Raw genomic sequence first — 18,863 nt, forward strand, 5'->3', positions numbered from 1 at the left:
ATTTTTGTCCTTAGTATTTCTCGTATATTTTTTTTATCTAAACAGTTTATTAATAATTGAAATATAGATTGATTGAAAGATGATCTTTGTTCCGTAAAATTGAGAAATATTACAATTTGTTTTTTACCGGGGAGAAGGATGAAGTTGATTATAGATTAAAGTTAAAGGCATTTTTTATAAACTGAAGAATGTATATACCTTATTTTTTTATTGTAGTAATATTTTACTAACTATTCTTGTTTATCATTATAATTTATTTATTTATGAGGAGAAGATAGTTGGGAGTGCGGCCAGGGAATAACAACAATAACCGCACCCCTAACCATCTCCTCATATATATTATCCACGGTCATCTCTCTTCTCATTTATTTATTTATTTATTTTTGCCTAATTTAAGGCCCAAAATTCCTAAACCAGCTTTGTCAATTTTCAAATTTTTATTTTAACTAACAACTTTAGAACTAGATTATCAAAAATTAAATGAAAAAAAAAGTTAAATCACCATGTTGTTAAACTGTTTTTGAAACCAATTATTTTATTTGGTGATAATCTAGTTCCATTCCAAAATTGTTCATTTAATAAATGAATAAAACTTAAAAGTAGGTCTTGGCTGATTTTGGTATTCTACACCTTATTTCTTTAATTTGTTGATATATGTTATTTTTATAGTTTTATAATGCACATCTAAATATTTTAATATTCAAAAATGTTTAAAAAAGAAAAAGTTTTTAAATTTATGTTTTTAAAAATTATAAATAAAATGAGAAAAATACTAAATTAATTTCCTGATGTGAAATTTAGAATAACAGGATATTACAGTATAGTATATGTTTCAGTTTATAAAAATTAGGCATTCATGTTTAAATCAGACCTTGGAAAAATTTATTTGCTTTTGAATAATATGTTACTGCATATGTGAGTAATAAGTGTAGCTAAAAAAGAATCATTACATTTATTTTAAAAAGGCATAGTTATTGGCTAATTTAACTGAAATATTTGGAGCTAGAAAGAATCAGGTAATTTGAGATGTCATTACTCTCTGCAGGCAGTTATTTCTGTTTTGAAATCTCCTGTATTTTTTTTTTTTATACAGTATTTTGTAGCAAGTTATTTCTAAAAATTGAAGTTGAATTATGCATTTAATGCAAGAACATTTCAAGTAAAATAAACAAAAAACAGACAATTTTAATGCACAGTAGTTAACTGTTTTCTCGTGTAGTTTAATTAGTTTTAAATCATTTTTGTGCTTACAAAAATTAATAAATTACTAAGAAAAAGATTATAATCAGATTAAAAATGTTTACAGTAATAATAATGAATATTTACATCTTATTAAATACTAAATTTAATTACTTTTACTTGTTAATTAAATTTTAAAAAGTGCTTATTTAAAAAATAATAAATAAACTATTATAATTGTGAATAAATCAGTCCCTAAATTTGGTATAAACTTGTATAATTTACTACTTTTCTCTCTGTTTATATGTTTATGTATTAAACAAGGTTGTGATTTTTATGATAATCTTAAGAAATACTATAAAAATGATTAAACATTTTATTTGTGACAATATTAGCCTGAGATAATGTGTATCTACTGTTATTAATATAAACAAATATTGTGCAGTGGAGAATCTGTCAAAGAGTGCTACCTACCCTGGAGTGTAGAGAGGTTATCCTGATACAATTTTGTTGAACCAGACAGAGTGATAAGATTGTATCTGTCACTAAGTTTCCCCACCCACACTCCACATTCTCTATGCTCTCACACAAATTGTTTTGTTTCCACACAATGGCTCAACATTTTTCATAACCGTTTCCCTTTTTAGTCTTTTTACAATTGTTATTTTTTCCTCAACTGAAACATTTTTAAAAATTTACATTATGCCAAAACACATTTTAAATAATTATTTATGATATTTTTTAATGTTAGAATAATAAAATTTTAATGTATTTAATTTTTTTTTCTATATTTTTAAATTATGAAAACTGTAATGAAGTAAATATACTATTGTTTACTTCCTTTATTCAATATAATATCAATTACATTTTATTCAGGATTATAAGTTTATGGATTTTGATATTTTTTAAAATTGGAAATTAGATATTTCCTCATTTTTATTAGTAACTCAGTATTTAGGAATATATATATACATCTTACAGTATAGTATAAAACACATATTTTTTTAAAAATAAAAATTTAATTTTTTAATGTTTATAGCAAGAAAAAATTATAATAATACAAAAATTTAAATGGAGATACATAAATTCATAATAGTACTTTCTATATTGTAATTGCCTGAAATGGTAATTTATTTAAGTAATTCCTCCTAAATTCTCCCAAGCCTCCAGAAGACTTAATAAATTTAGGATTATTAGTTATTTGAAACCTGGATTGAAATAATGTTATAAATTACAATTTTAAAATTGTGTAGGGTTGACTTAATATTATCCCAGTATTTTCAGCAGTATTATCATTGAATCATAAACTATACTATTGTTTAAACAATAATTTATTGTACTTATTGAAAGAACAATGTAGTAATAAAAAACATCATACATTATCCTCTCGTTTTTATCTTAAATTTGTGTGTAATTTATCTTCCATTTAATGAAAATAATATGTTCTTTCTCAAACCAATTGACATTATAAAAAAAGTATTCATTTTTTTTTTTTTTATTAAGAAAGTGTTTATAGTGGATATACTTAAAAAATATTAAAATACAATAATCACTCATAATAATGGAAGGAATTTATAAATAAATAAAAATGAAGCTCCAACATAACAATTACCGTTTATTACTTCATTGAGCTTAGTTAATCAAAATATACTAACTCACCTATAATCTTGATGTTTTTGTTTTTATTCTCTCACATTTGTGTTTGTATTGATTATGTTTATAAAGGTAGCAGAATTGACTGGACATACTGCGAGGGTACTTCAACTAGCCATGTCCCCTGATGGAAGTACTGTTCTTTCAGCGGGTGCTGACGAGACTCTAAGGCTCTGGAAATGTTTTGCACCGAATCCCAATAAGAAGAAGGAAGGAGTTGAAGCAAAAGTAGCTGCTGACAGCATTTTCAAAAGAGGAATTCGATAAAATTATCATAAAGATGTATTATATACTTATGAGTAGTATCAATGCCTTCTTTTTATAATGTATAGCCAATGTCCATTTGTTCCTCTAGGATTTTTTTTTATTTTAGCTAATATTAGCTCAACCAAAAAATGAATTTGGTGTGTTACCTGATTCATTTTCTTAATAACATTTGTATAAGTACTAATTTATTTATTCCGATTTGTTTTTTATTAACCTACAATTGAAAGTAAAGGAAAAAAAGAGGATTTGAATATCTGTGAAACAGGTCTGTGATTCATCTTTAGACATACTTTTTTTTTTATTTTAGAGACTTGTGGGTTTACTTGATGTTTTATGACTTTTATAACTGTAAGAAAAGCATATGTATATGACTGGCAGAAATTTGTTTGTAATAAGTGACTTTATATAATGGAAGAAAGACTGTTAAAATTAATAAAATTTTATGCATATCTGTTTTCCTGCTATCATTATTTTCAACACCTATTGTCATTTATTTTATTTTATTTAACATCTCATACAATTTTTGAAATGGTATTATTTCATTAATTTTTTAAGTTTCCTTAATATTAGCTATATTTCCTTAATATCAGTTTTCTTTGGTACATGCTCAAGGATGGTAGAAAATTTAAACATTTAATATTAATGTTAACCTTGGTTAAATTATTAATTTTCTAATTGTAAAACTACTAACAAACCAAATAATAATACTGGACTGAATAAAAGATAAGAATAAGATTCCTTTGGCATCATATTATTGTTTCTTTAACTTCAGGCACACCCAAACTATTAACATTAAGAATCAGCTTAATTTACTATCATATTCATAATGAAAAAATTATGTGTGTATGTTTATAAATATTAAATAAAACGTTAGCTGGTCATTTTAATTAAGCTGTGGATTTCATAACATTTTAGTCACAAATTTATTTCTATGACTTATAAATGAACCATAATGTCAAAGAGATGATTTAACAATGCTATGGTACGAATCATTCCATAAAGGGATGTTTACATGGTGCTGGTTGGATGATTCCACTGGCTTGGGTATTGTCAACACAGCACTTAACCATGTAAACACCAAGTACAGTAAGAAGGTAGTTCGCTAACCCTGTGCCAGTGGACTAGTCCCTATTCCAACTTTGTAGGTTGTGTATGCTAGTAATTAAACAAGATGGCAAATACTAATACAAAATGTAAGTGAAGGGGGGTGGAAACATTAAAATTCATTTAAACAACATGAATAGGAAGAAATTTGATGGAATTTCAAATTCAATCCAATCTTCCAATCAGTCACCCCATTCCCCCTTCCTGTGAGGTGGCAGGGCAGGAAAGGTTCTAAAAACCCTGTAAACATTACCCTATAATTCCTTTCTTCTCCTGAACCCCTCCCTCCACCCCTCTTTTCGACTTCTGACTATTTTATTTTCTCTTCTCTGCTTAATCAACATGAGGAGGAGGCCCCTCACCTCCAGATATTTTCTAGTAGAATTCATATGGAACGGACACATCAAAACAAGATAAATATTTCACTGTATACCTTCGAGTACCATTGGTAGAAAAAGATAATATCCAATGTGAATTATGAAACTATACGTAATGCAACCTATTAATTTAATTTTTTTTGGTTTTAGAGGGATCAGAAAAAAAAAATGTAATTTCAAACCTAAAGACCGTATAGTTCACTTTAGTTCAATAAATGCATCACATTAGTTGTTTTTATTTAATGCAGAAACTTGACTTGTCCTTTTCTACAGAACTTAAATACATTTAAAAATTAGGTATAATGTATGCTAATAAAATATCGGAAATATAATGCTTGAATTTCTTTTTTTTAAACCAGTAGATAAATAATTTTGTGAATATATTAATAGTTGATTGCTCTATCAAATGATTACATAAAATTGTTTCCCTTTAATAAATTCATAACATTCTGATAATCAATTAACATTTACATTGACAAATTAATTGATATTGATGTTATTCTTTTAATTAATGTTGAATGATAACTCCAAAGAAGTCACATTGTTTTCAATATTTCGTTCGTATCTTCGTAGAACAATACATCAGATGCAATCCATGTCCATTCTGGTGTAGAACTAGTTATAAATGATGTTGTACACAGAATGAGGCAAATATTCAGCTACTAATGCTTGAATTTTTTCTTTACGAGTCACAGGTGTGTAGCGTGGGAGTGGGAATGTTCTTGTGACTCCATCCCCAATACTTCTCAATAATGCTGAAAGATCTTCCTAGAAAATAAATGTAAATTAATTTTATTATCATTAATAATAAAAAAATTACTTGTAGTAAGAATAATAAATAAATCCAATGCCCAATATCCTGTGAAGGGGCAAGGTCTACTTCATTGGTTTCCCATTGTTTTTGGTTGTAGGTATATTAAAATTTTGGTTTTTGATCCTGATATACTAAATCCCATTAGCTCTTTTGTTACCCTCATATACCGGTGTATCTGTGGTAGTAAAAGATAATAACCACAACACTACAGAAATACTAGCATTGAATCAATAAGTTTTAAAGTATATTTCATCTCCATTCTAATAATAAATTAAAATTAAAAAAACTTTAATTCATATTGTATTTCTCATTTTACACTTTGCATTCTGAGAAAAATTAAAAGTATTATTATATAAATATTTAATGACATGAGCTCTATAAATAGGCACTACAACCAATAGCTTTCCAATTTGATGCTCTGTTATGGTACAGATTTATTTTGTTCATTAATGAGTTTAATTACATCAGAATAAATGATTTTACCTGTTGAGACTGATATTCCCTCAAAGAGCTTATTTTTAGCTCAAAATAATTTTCCCCATATGAAGCTTTCTGTTCTTCACTTAAATTTTGCCAAAGATTTCTCGCCTCATCCAACATGTCTTTACGATCATACCATGCACCTGGAATCATTTTAACAATTTAATGTTGGAAAAAATTTCTTAAATAAACAAAAATAAAATGGAGGTCTTTCTCTTTAATTAAATCAGAAATTTTGAAGAGAAAAATATTTAACCTGAAAAAATTAATTTGTTGATCTTATGATATTATAATAAGAATAATATTATCTATAAATGCAGTGATTTTGGTCATAACACATGGCCATAAGTTTCAAGTATTCCAAAATACATAACAATTTATCAATAATTTGAGCAGAACTAAGTATGGGCTAATGCTCTAACATAATTAATGATAATTCATTTCAAGATAGACTGCAGAATTTCCCAGGTTTAAATACCTGATATAATAAGTAATTGGCGACCAATTACTTCTTTTCAAAACTTTTGGGAAGGGAAGATGCAAATACATAGAATCTATTTATTATATGCTACATAATCCTGTAATACCAGGATACTCATTAGAAGGCAAATACAAAACAATTTTGTATCATTGTCGTGGTTCTGCCATGTAGTTTCATTTTTACTCATGATTACAGTTACTGAATACAGATGTCTTAATTTATTTTTTATGTTTTCTTTTTTTTTTTATTTTAATACATTTTTTTTTTTTAACCCTTGGTAAATTTCTGATGGTAAGATATTGCAATCTTAATTCCAAAACTTCTTAAACACAGCTTAAAACGTGTAGTTATGAGATTTTGGAATTGCAATATCATCTTATCTAAACTGATGGTGATATATTGACATAATGGACCACAACTCAAGAATGGTAGAAGATATAAAAAAAAATATTGATAAGAATTACATTTTTTCTTAGGCTCATGTACAACATAAAATGTTATTTAGAAATCTCAGGTATGAGCACTTGGGAAAGAGTTATTCTTAATTAATTGAGTGGATATAACATTTGGCAGCCATCTTTAATTTATGGGGTCATAAAAACCAAACAGCACAATTTGAAGGAAAACACCTGGTACTACGCTACTGTGTAGTACACAATAGAGACTCCACATAGTAGCAAAAAAAAATTCCTATGAATACAGTTTCTCTTCGACTAGTATTTTTAAAAAGATGAATTGCAAATTAGCGATGCAAATCTAATTGCCTTCTGCATTTATAAAGAATGAATTTGAAAACTTTTTCATTGGAGGAAATGCACTGTGTTTGATTTATTAACTTGATAACATTTATTATTACTATTACAAACAAAGCTATTACAAAACAATCAACCAACAACCAGATATATACATAAGTACAAAATAAATCAATAATTACTTATAGACAAAAATATTGTAAAGTACCAGTAGTAGTAGATCCTGCTTCAATGACCACCACATCAACTCCCCACTTGGCCATTGACAGACGAAGAGCATCTGAAAAGGCGGATATAGCTGATGTAACTGTGGCCAATGGTGCTCTTGGACCAGTCGGGATTCGGCCATGGATACTGGTCAGGTTCACTATCCTTCCTATAAATTTCGATTAAAAAGGGATTAGTTTAAAAAACTGAAAGAATAGAATTATTTACATACCATCGCTTAAACTGTGATACCATACATGTCCCAAAAATGCCAATAATACAATTTTTATATTATTTAAAACAAAATCAAATTATTCTAGAGATATCCCATCTCAATGATCATTTAATTGGATGCATACATCATTTTCTCTTGCTTCAGAAATCTCCCTAGTACGATGTGTTTATTTTTTTTTAGCGGGTTAACGAAAATTTTTCAGACTTATAAGGTACCTTAGCTGATGCGGCTATATGCAGTTTATTTTTAGCATCAACTTTTCATGTTCAATAATTATTTTCATTTGCATGAGGACATTAAGTTAATAAATGAAACTTATTAAAAGTTTTTGTTCACAAACCATATACACACGTCTTAGAATAATGAAAAGATCTTTCAATTAATATTTGAAAAAAACTGAAGGTTATTACAAAAGATTTAATATTAAGTTAATTATCAATTATATCAGTAAATAAAAAGTTTTGTAATTATTATATAAATATTTTTTTAAAAACTGGACATTGGTGGATGGTATATCGAATTTTGAGGATTATTCAGGGGTGATCTGTGACCATAGTGCCAAATTCGAAGAAAATAGGTATACAATACTAATTATTATTTTTTGCAATGTCAATTTTTTTCTAGCTTGAGCTTTTACTATAGTATAGTACAACATATAATGTAATAACTAAGTGTAATGATATTACTTTTCTTTTTTTAGACTACACACATTATATGCTAGCACACGATTATTTTATCATAAAAATATTGAAGTAAATAAATAAATAATTACCTTTGGTTTTTCTGATCAATGGTAGTAAGGCTGATGTGAAACATACAGTTCCAACAAGATTAATATCTATCATACGCTTAAATGCTGCCATCGGCACCCATTCAGCTTCGCCAAACGCAGTCCATGATGCGGCATTAACAATAGCCCAAATTCCATCTAGGAAGCATTAATAAAATTAAACTTTTAAAATTATGAAATAAAGGTAAAGTTTACTTTTTTCTCATGCTCCTTATTTACAAACAATTATATACATAGCATTAAGTATATATGTGAAAATGGGATGTGTATACAATTAAATTACATTTCCTTTGGTTGTCCCAGTCCAAGGTTATTAAGCTGGGTTCGCTGAGTCAGGGAATTTATAGAACGGGAGCCACTTTGCTATAAATCCCAGTGCTAAAGTTTACCAACTTAAAGATGGTTATTTAGTTGAATAAGTGAAAGACTGTTTACTAGAACGTTATTATGATATATTAAGAATTAAAAAAATTATTATCAATAGACTTATTAAGAAGTTTTCATAAATACATAATCAGTTTGCTAGAGGAAAGGAAGAGGGATAAACTTATATTTACAGTTTACATATTTTATGGATTTAGAAATATATGTTGATTCTTTATTCTTACTTGGTGCATTCTGGTAAATGAGTTTGACAGCTTCAGTAATATGTTCTTGACTACTAATGTCCAAGTTGAATATTTGTAATCTTCCTGAACATTCTTCTTTAAGTTTTGGTTTGGATTCTTCATTGCGTGAAAAACCAGCTAATACTGTCACACCCTGTGAAATATTAACAGTTACTTTAAGACTTTACTTCAAGTATTTTTTTTTAGGGGTTAATTTTCTTTTCTTAGTTGGGCATCAATCACTAAGATCATGCCAATTATTTAAGTAAACTCAAATCATAAAATTCAATAGAATGATCAACATAATTTAATTAATTTCAAAAACAGACTAAGCCCATTTAAATTATTAATGAAAAGAATTAGTTGACATCGTCATTGAAAATATTACTGAGAATAAAACTACCATAATATTAAATCATACCCTTTGTATTAAGCAAGATATCCAGAATTTGAATTTTACTTGGAAGTTTTTTAGTAATTCATTATGTTGAGACTATGTTATATTAGCACAGAAAATTTTGCACAAATAATGTTTGATATATTTTTTCCAATATTAGATTGAGACTAATAAATTATTATTATTAGTTATTAACTTAATTTTATTAGAAAACTAAAAAATAATACAAATTCAGGAATGAAAAATAAATACATAAGACCTAGAAAAGAAATATCATCTTATTTTTTTTATATAATGTATTTATGATGATATAAATACATTGTTTATGTATATAATGATATCATGTTATTTGCATCACAAAATGAGCTGTTGAATACAAAAGTGGTATAAATCAGAATTGAAGTTTTGTGGTATTCAACACTTTAGGAAAAGTTGAATGGAACAGTCAATTACATTCAAATTGAACTATTTTCAAGCATTTAAAGTTATTAAACTTAGCAATTAATTAATTAATTTTTTTTTAGTGAAAATAAAGGGTGATAAGTACAGGATGATTTATAACACTTTGGTTCTCAAAGGATTAATATCAGATACATTTTTTATAAAATAAAACCATCGAAATTGAAGCATGAAGCATAAAAAAATTCTATTCAACATACATTCAATTGGCCATCAACCAAACTAACAAGATAAAAATAAAAATAACTTCTTCAGAAATTTTGTAAAAAAATAAAAAATCTTGAAACCATACCAAATCATCAAGATGTTTTGCAATAGAATATCCAATCCTTGATTCACAACCTGTCACAACGACAATTTTTCCTGCACATGATACCTAAAAGAAAAAATTAATAATTTTATTTTATTATTATAAATTAAAAGCTTTCTGTAACATTTAAAAAATAGAAATAAACACAAAATTATTTTTATATTATGTCTCAACAAAAACAAATATTAAAAGATTCAAAATTTAAAAAATCACCTAAATTATTCTTAATTAGTACCTTCTTAAACCATAAAAGTTTAACCACTTTTAAAAGAATAATAGCACAGCTAATAAAAATAATGATAGAGATATTATTTATTTATGTTAATAAAATAGATATAATAAGAAGAAAAAGAAAATTTGAAAAATAAATGTTTCACATATTTTCATTTATGGAAAGTTCGAAATTGAATTTGATTTTTACAATAGTAAAATTATTTAAGATTTAAATATTACAACTAATATTTTGAATATTTTTGTATTAAATATATACTTATAATGCCACAATTAAATAAGGTCAAAAATATATTTTGAATTTGCAGTTTATACAAACACAAAGTTTATATTATATTTTAATATTGTTATGATATTCATTACATTTGTTTATCAACTCATAAATTATATAAATGTGAGGTTCTTTTAATTTAAAAAAGATTTTTATGGAAATTGAATTTATCAAAAAAAAAAAAAAAAACCTATTTCCAGAGATAGTAGTTGGATATTTGCCAATTTTAGAAATCAGGAATTTCTTACCTATATAAAGTTATATTCTATTGATAAGACTTTTTCTTCAAAAGGGAGGGGGAAGGACTCCTTAATCTAAGGAGTTAAGGAGAGGGTTAGTTAAGCCCATTAATAATAAATGTCAATATTTATAAAAACAAAACAAAATAGCATACTTGTCAGTTGATGCATTTACTAAGCTCCTTGATTCACTAGAGTGAAACTGAAACATTCTCAGCCACTGAAAATACCATATTTGGGACTAGTTATAACTCAGCTTAATTTATTATTTATTAAGACTAACACACACAATTTAAGCTCCATTTTTAATGCTGTTACATAAATGCAAGAAAGAAACTAAATAAGAAAGCATATATATCAACTAAAAGGCACAAATTTAACCTTCAGTGTATGATAGAAGAGAGTAAGGGCAAGCGTGAGTGCTATGCTCGGTATAAATACGGAGACGAGCGTCAAACGAGCTATGCCTAAAAATCCAAGAATGGTGCTAAGAAGAACTGAGAATGCATGTGAGAATACTAGTGGGAGGAGACACCTGTCAACCAGATCCCATGGTATCTCCTCTTCCCTCTGGCCACCGGGCTGTTTCATAGCGGCCACTACTCTGCCAAGATATATATAGCTTTAGCATGGCACACTTACCCACTCCCCCACACAAACCCCACCCTATAAACTAAGCTTGTCAAACCTTCCCTTTCTCAGTTTGAAATAAATATATACAGTGTATATACAAATAAATTGGTATAGGGAAAATTAATAAATTTATATTGGTGGATATTCTTTGATATTTATTTTATAAATTTAAAAATTCCTACAAAAATATAATCAACAACTTCAAAAAATAGTTTATAGTTTTTATTTTCAACATTAAATATAAAAATAAAATAAATTGATTATAAGGAATTTTGAAACAGGAAAAAAATTAATACAGAAAGTTTAGAAATTACAATTTTTTTGTGTGTGTGTTTTCCCTTGCTAAAGATGAAATTAACGAAAAAAAAAAAAAAACCTTGACAAAATTAAATGATGGTGATTGATAATTTTTTGAAATCATTTATTTATATTTATTATGAACAAATTAATTAGGGTTGTTTATTTTTATAACGGTTAAAGGTGAATCGTGGATGAAAGGAAAAAACTGACAATACACTAGGTTTTCTGTAGATTAAAAATAAGATGAAAAAATGGCTAATGCTTATAACTTGAGACTGGATTTTTGTGTATTAAAAAATCAAAAAACCCAAATTCTGCAATAATCAACTTTATTGTTCAATTTATAATCTTAATATATTGAAAGCTAATCTAACCTTACTTGAATCAAATTAGACTCATTAAATATTCTCTACATTTATACATACATAAAAAAACTAAACTTCTTTGATTAAAAACTGTATATTTTGTCTGTATATGAACAGCTTTGGGTAAAACTACCTCAGTTTTAAGTTTTAGAAAAATATGAAAGGTGCCATGAACAAAGGAATATTTCAAAATATTCTTTTAAGTAAAATTCCCTTTTTAGTATCCCTTAAAATTTCACAAAGCATGTTTTTTTGCTTATTTTTTCAATTGTGTATTTACACGAACCATTAACCAAAAACTAACAAGAAATAAGTCTCAGTAGAAAAACATTAAAAAGTTTGATTAAAAATAAAAATCGTGAAATTTTGTCCAAAAAGAGTAAAAGATGCAAAATTTACATTTAAATTTATAGATTTATTTTATATTTACAAATCATCTAAAACATAAAATTCTTGACTACTTTTGCTTCTATTTTATACCTTTCATTAACGGATAAAAATTACTATCGAAGATAATTAATTGCATTTACTCACTTGTTAACGTAGATTTAGTAATTTTTCCAGTAGTAGTAAAGCACGAGTAGAGGCTAGGAAAAATAATGAATATGGCCAGGTAAAGTAGAATATAACATTTCTATATTTCAAATACTCAATTCAGTTGAACAAAAACAAATACCACCACCTTCTAACTACCCCAGCTCGGAGGATCCCCTACCTGCTAACGTTTTAAACTGACTTTTTATTTTATTGAATTTTTAATACCCACAAAAAGAGTAATACAATAAATTATCTTGCTTATCTTTAATAAATATTTTGAGCTATTAGACAAACAGGTATGCATTTATGTGATATTTATTAGAAAAAGGAATATTTATAAAATAAAATATGATGAAGATGGTCAGGATTTTTCCGTCTGTTAGTGTGTTTAAAATTTGAGTTCCCACATCTACTTTTCTGTTGTTTTCATTTTAAATGCGTCTCCTGTACTTTTTTAACTGTATATTTTATTCTTATCATTGTTTGTTCAAGTTGTTTTATGTTAATACAACTTTATGTCTTCCTTCCTTCTTCCTATATATAATTTTCTTATTACTTATTTTTTACATAATATTTATTCTACCTTAATTTACCTTTTTGTACCTTATTGTTGTAATGTTATTAGTTATAAGGTCAACTACGTGTATATATATATTTATTTATGAAAGTTGTCTCAGCATTAATTATTTAACAGTCAATTTTTACAACAAATCATTACTAGAGTGGGGAATGTTAAAATAGTAATTATCCTTTAACTATAACAAAATATAAAAGTATATTTCATATGTTTTCCAAAAATAATTAACATTTTTCATAGTAAGTAGAACAAACAAATTATTTATATCACTACAATATATACAAGGATTTGATTTTTATTATAAATTATGACATTCAAAATATATCATATTTTATGATGAATATGACAACTTTTTTTATGCTGTCCTAATGGAATCTTAAATTACATTGTTTATCTTCTCAACATTCTTTAAATACTAATCTAAATCAATTAAGTCTTCTTGGGTAACAATATTTTGGCAACCAACGTAAGGACACCTGAAACAGTAAAACAATTTAAAATTTAGTTGAAAATGAAAATGTATAACCACTTTTAGCTATACACAATCAATCTAATTTATAACTATTGTGACAAGCACTCTTCTAAAGGATCCAACACATAGGTCAATGTACTGTTTGTGTTTTGTAAATTTCTTGGTAAAAGTGGCATGATGAAGTTGATAGTTAAATAAAGTTGTAGTAATAATGTAAAAAGAGTGCTTTAAGCAACAACACAGGTTACAGTTATTAAAATACGAGCAAAGGTTTTTAGAAGGGAGTATCAGAGAGATAATAGATGTAGAATATGAGAAGGGCATGATTTGCTGAGAGGTAATGCTGCAAGTATTACCTAACGTCACCCAGAGTAATAAAACAAAACTTTCCAGGGGCTACGACAATGGGAAAGAAAATTTTAAACATAAAATCTACATAGGAAGCAATCCCAGGGCAGTAGAATTATAAATAGGAAGTTATTTAATTCAAAAATATTTATAATATTAGTAGAGAAAGAGAAAGAGATTTACTCACTTGAATTGGTTACGATTCCTGGTGATGCATGCAATACTCCTTTTATCATAGGTGTGTTTACAATTCTTTGACTGTACTGGTTGAAGGATCGGCTGCTTAGTCCATGGATCTATTGCTGTATGAGCCTCTTCGACAACATCAAGTTCATCATCTGTATTTAAATCATAGCTCATAATTAATAACATAAATTTGATGTCTTCAAATTATATTTGAATTTATAATATTAGGAATTAACTTCTTTATTAATTAAATGTAAAATCTTTAGGTTGATAAAAGTTAAATAAAATTAACGAAATACAAACTTCACAACATATTCAACTTAACAGTCAAAAGTATTGGAGTATTTTATTTTATAATTAATTAATTTTGTTAACTATAATTAATTACTTTTTTGAAATTGATAGAAAAATAATAAATTTTTAGCTTTAGAAATACTAACATTTATAGAAGTCCAAAAATGCGGAGTAAAATTTTATATTAAAAAAATAAATAAAGGGATCTTTAATGATCAAGAAGGTTATTGATTAATAGGCTACTCAAAAGTTATTTCTAGACACAAATTCACTGGTAGTATTAATTTATTGTATATAAACTAATAAATAATTTCTGAAACCAAGCCATATTGGTTATTGAGAGAAAGGTTCATATAAAATATATGGAGTCATGAGAAAGGCCGAAGACAAAAATATACGATTAATATATAAGAGGAAATTCTGTTTGCTGGCAAATGAAGTAGCCAGGACAGATCCTCCATTCACAAGACAGACTTATCATTCCAATAGACTAACACAGCATGAGATTTCAGAAACAATTAGAAGGCCAATCAAAGAGATAAGAGAATCATAAGACAAACTCAATAAGTGGAAATTGATAGAAGATATATTATATCAACTATCGTTTTATATGATGCTCACATCATTGAATTCTGACTTTGAGAATTCTTTCGAGAAGTTTCCAGAATACAGCATTAATGTTTATCTTTTGAATGGTGTAAAGTTTTTTTCTAAGTTGGTATAACAGCTTAAGTGATGACATGAAAGTACATGTACTATAATATACACAGCACATCAAAACATTTTTATGTGAAACAAAGTCTAATCTCTATTTCATACCAGAAAATAAAATATTGTAATTAATACCTTGATTTTTTTTTCTTTTCACATATTTCGTCAATATTTTATTAAATTCGTCCTTATTTTTACTCTTCTTATCATTTTCTTTTTCAAGGTTTTCTGCAAATACCTACATTAAGAAAAAATTAAAAATATATTAATTACAAAGTAATTGTTGCATCCAGTTCTAGTTAATAGGAGATTCCAACAGATTGTAATAAATTGTACATCTCAGTTCAAAAATATTATTATTATTATGTATATAAATAAGTGTTGTTGTTTATATAATAGTGATAGTGTAGATTAATCAAAAATTAATGAAGTTTTGAAAAATAGGGTGTTTTTGACTTATAATTGATGACCTGGGCACAATAGCCTGCAAAACATTTTTAAATTTTAATGTGTGGTGAGAAATTATATTGAAGACTGTCCTTGAGGATGGCCGAACGGGCGGACACGGACTATTGATATAATAAAGAGTATAAGACTAAACAAGGATACCATTGATTTATTTAATATTATTATTAGTTTCAAGATTGTACATCATTATGGACTAAAATTTAATTATTTCAGTCTCATACTTAAAAGTCTTGGTCATACAGTAGAAATTAAATTTAAATTAAAAGTTCAAGGACAATTTCCATTACTTTCACAAAACAAAAATGTAACTGGTCACCTATAGAAAACAAAATAAGGCTGTTCAAAGAAAAAACAAATTTATTAACATTCAGTAGGATGAAAATGCTGTTTTAATTACTAAGAAATGAAACAATTGCTTGTAGAAAGAATCATAAATCACTGTTTAATCTTTAATACCTCATAAATTCAAAAAATCAACAATAGGATCTGAATATTTTAAAAAATAAAACAATGAGCATTCTTTCAAGATGTTTCTAAAATACAACATCAATTCATATTTTTTTCGGATTTGAGATGGTCAGTGCAGGGTGCATAGCCGACCATCTTCTCATATCAATCTATGGTCTACTATTAAAACCTAATTATATTTTTTTAAATAGTATGAAGTTTTTTTTCTAAAGAATCACAGCTTAAACAATGAAACAATACATTAGGTATTAAGAAAAATATTTTTTTCCTTATCATTCCTCTTCATATTTCAATCAATGTTTCAGGGCATCACCCCATCTTCAGGGATATAAGGAAAAATGATAGTATGTAAATTTTCAACTATTCCATTAATTTGTCTTTTAAACTTCTCACTCCTCTCATATGGTATTCACTGTCCATAATTATAAATTTGTAAACAATTTTTTTACTCAAAAAAAACCACTCATTATCACTTAAAATAAAACATAAAACCTATGTTATTCTATAAAAAAAAAAAAGAGAATAGGGTGTACAGCAAAACATTCAAACCTTAGATTAATCAAATACTGGCCAAACTATTCATCATACCTGCTGAATATTGCAGTTCCATGGCTCTTCCACCTGAGACAAAGTACTTTTGCAATTAGTTAACGCAGTTTGTTGAATTTTAGCTTGGTGATTAACACTATCCATCTCATTGGAGATGTCATATAACTTACTTAATTCTGCAGTTGCTATTTCATCTAAAGAAAAAAGGTATTTAATGTTTATTTAGAAATATTACAACAGTAGCTATTTTTATTGAAAAAACAATTAATTGCCAAACCATTAAAATTTTCAAATATCAAATCCGCAATGTTATTTAATCGTTTGCTACTTTCATCAAGCAATTTTCTCACTTCTTCCATCGTGAAGTGAAATATAAACCAATTCAAATTTACTTCTTTCTAGAGCAAGTGGTAATTCACAAACGAATGTTCAATAAAGATTATTCCTTAGAGGTACTACTTGGCAAACAGATAGTGGGAACATGAAGTAGCAGTAATATAGAATCATATGTTTTGCAGCCAATCCCGAAGGTAAGGAAGGGTTTCTGAAACTACTCTGAAGCGAGTAATCTACCGAGGTAACGTTATTATTTTTTTTTTATTATGTACCGGCCACAAAGGACCACGCCAATATCAATGGTTAGGGTTCTTTGGGAGTCTTGATTTTCTTTCTTCCCATCCCAGTTTCATGATCTTCGACTGCCTTTTTTTCTTTCTTCGTACCCCCTTTTTTTCCCTCTTCCAATATTTTTTTTTTAATACTACTTTTTATTTATTGATAGATATTACAATCTGCCACACAGTTGTGGGCAATAGGTAATAGTGATGAATGATCTCATACATATTAAAATTAAATAGATGAATAAAAAAAAAAACTCTCTTAAAATAAATACAAATAGAAGAATAAACAAAATTAACATAATCAAACTATCTGTATGAAAAAATAAAATAACATAATGATAAAATAATATAGTATCAACTCACATTTACACTCTAATATACAATATTTACACAATCGACGAGAGGATCCCTGAGCCCACTCTATCCCCCACGTGTGGGTAGAGCAGAGCCCAAAAGATCCCAGCGCATCCCTCTCGCCGCATCACTGGTAGTGAGTCAGTGGAAATGAGTAAGTGAACTAAAGCCGCAAACACTCAACTTGAGAATAAAAATGGACCATTGCCAGAACTCCAATTGTCCATTTTTATTTTAATAAGTCTTTTGGCCACTGCCGTTTCAACCTTCTAGGTGGGCTGTAGGGATGGGTGGAACTAGATAAGGTTTGAACCAAAGGATTAGGATGGTTCGAAAGGTTTACATGGAATTTTGAGAATTTGGTTGGTATGAGGTCAAGGACAAAAGGGATATGTAGGTCATGGAGTAGTGTTCTGTTGGAAACGTATTATAGTGCATTAACTATGGTTCTAAGGATTTTGGATTGAAAGGATTGGACACGTTTGATGTTCGACGGTTTAGCTGTTCCCCAAAGTTCAAGTCCGTAGGTCCAGATAGGTCGGGGTATTGTCTTATAAATTAGTAGTTTGTTTTCTAGTGAGAGATGAGAAGTCCGGCTGAGCAGTCGGTATAGTTGGCGGAATCGTTTGATTGAGTTCTTGTCTTTTAAGTCTAGTATGTTGGTTCCAGGTGAGTCTTTTGTCCAAAATGAATCCGAGGTATCGCACTGTGTCGGATCTGGGTAGAGGAATATTGTTAAGAGTAACAGGTGGACAGAAGCTGTGGCAGAGAGTGAAAGTCACATGGGTGCATTTTGATTCATTGATTTTTATCCGCCATTGGTTGCACTATTGCTCAATCCGGGTGAGGTGTGTTTGGAGATTAGATGAGGCTGTTACAGGATAGGGATGGGAGGATAGGATAGCAGTATCCCTCTTCGAATATTGATGAAATTTTTCAATGTTTTCCTATGCGTATCTCTATCTAGACAGTCAGTATCTGAAATTTTAAGTCTCTTTAATTCCTCTCTCATTTGCCCCATGTATCCTGTTTTTGTAGCTAAATTTTTTTTTAAAGATCTTCTTATTCAGTCTTTCCTCCTTCATCCTCTTCATGTGCCCATAGAACACCAGCCTTCTGATTCGCAT

General features: G+C 27.7%; 4 protein-coding genes across 9 annotated transcripts in view; 1 reads left to right on the forward strand and 3 right to left on the reverse strand.

Moving 5' to 3' along the window:
* Positions 1 to 1,735, reverse strand: part of LOC106686926 (rho guanine nucleotide exchange factor 16) — a 9,458-nt gene extending 7,723 nt beyond the window's left edge. For all 4 annotated transcript variants that reach the window (XM_067050560.1, XM_067050559.1, XM_067050561.1 and 1 more), the window contains exon 1: positions 1,654 to 1,735. The gene's annotated coding sequence lies outside the window, so the exon portion shown is untranslated. The remainder of the gene's footprint in view (positions 1 to 1,653) is intronic.
* fzy (cell division cycle 20 protein fzy) overlaps positions 1 to 3,554 on the forward strand; it is a 20,262-nt gene extending 16,708 nt beyond the window's left edge. For all 3 annotated transcript variants that reach the window (XM_014430531.2, XM_014430533.2, XM_014430532.2), the window contains exon 11: positions 2,905 to 3,554. In XM_014430531.2, the coding sequence (XP_014286017.1) occupies positions 2,905 to 3,099 (195 nt within the window). In that variant the 3' untranslated portion in view covers positions 3,100 to 3,554. The remainder of the gene's footprint in view (positions 1 to 2,904) is intronic.
* A 1,220-nt stretch (positions 3,555 to 4,774) lies between these two features.
* Positions 4,775 to 11,470, reverse strand: LOC106686928 (D-beta-hydroxybutyrate dehydrogenase, mitochondrial). The gene is made up of 7 exons (XM_014430539.2): positions 11,236 to 11,470; positions 10,096 to 10,179; positions 8,948 to 9,101; positions 8,322 to 8,477; positions 7,316 to 7,483; positions 5,878 to 6,017; positions 4,775 to 5,348 (listed from the first exon to the last, which is right to left on the reverse strand). Exons 1-7 carry the CDS (start codon positions 11,443 to 11,445, stop codon positions 5,196 to 5,198), a joined length of 1,065 nt encoding a protein of 354 aa, XP_014286025.1. The 5' UTR covers positions 11,446 to 11,470; the 3' UTR covers positions 4,775 to 5,195.
* A 629-nt stretch (positions 11,471 to 12,099) lies between these two features.
* Positions 12,100 to 17,206, reverse strand: LOC106686929 (E3 SUMO-protein ligase NSE2-like). The gene is made up of 5 exons (XM_067050562.1): positions 17,040 to 17,206; positions 16,802 to 16,956; positions 15,413 to 15,515; positions 14,274 to 14,424; positions 12,100 to 13,742 (listed from the first exon to the last, which is right to left on the reverse strand). Exons 1-5 carry the CDS (start codon positions 17,119 to 17,121, stop codon positions 13,682 to 13,684), a joined length of 552 nt encoding a protein of 183 aa, XP_066906663.1. The 5' UTR covers positions 17,122 to 17,206; the 3' UTR covers positions 12,100 to 13,681.
* Between the last annotated feature and the right edge of the window lie 1,657 nt (positions 17,207 to 18,863).

This window comes from Halyomorpha halys, unplaced genomic scaffold (genome assembly GCF_000696795.3).
Source record: "Halyomorpha halys isolate HHAL.00 unplaced genomic scaffold, Hhal_1.1 Scaffold898.1, whole genome shotgun sequence".
NCBI classification, from domain to species: Eukaryota; Metazoa; Arthropoda; class Insecta; order Hemiptera; family Pentatomidae; genus Halyomorpha; species Halyomorpha halys.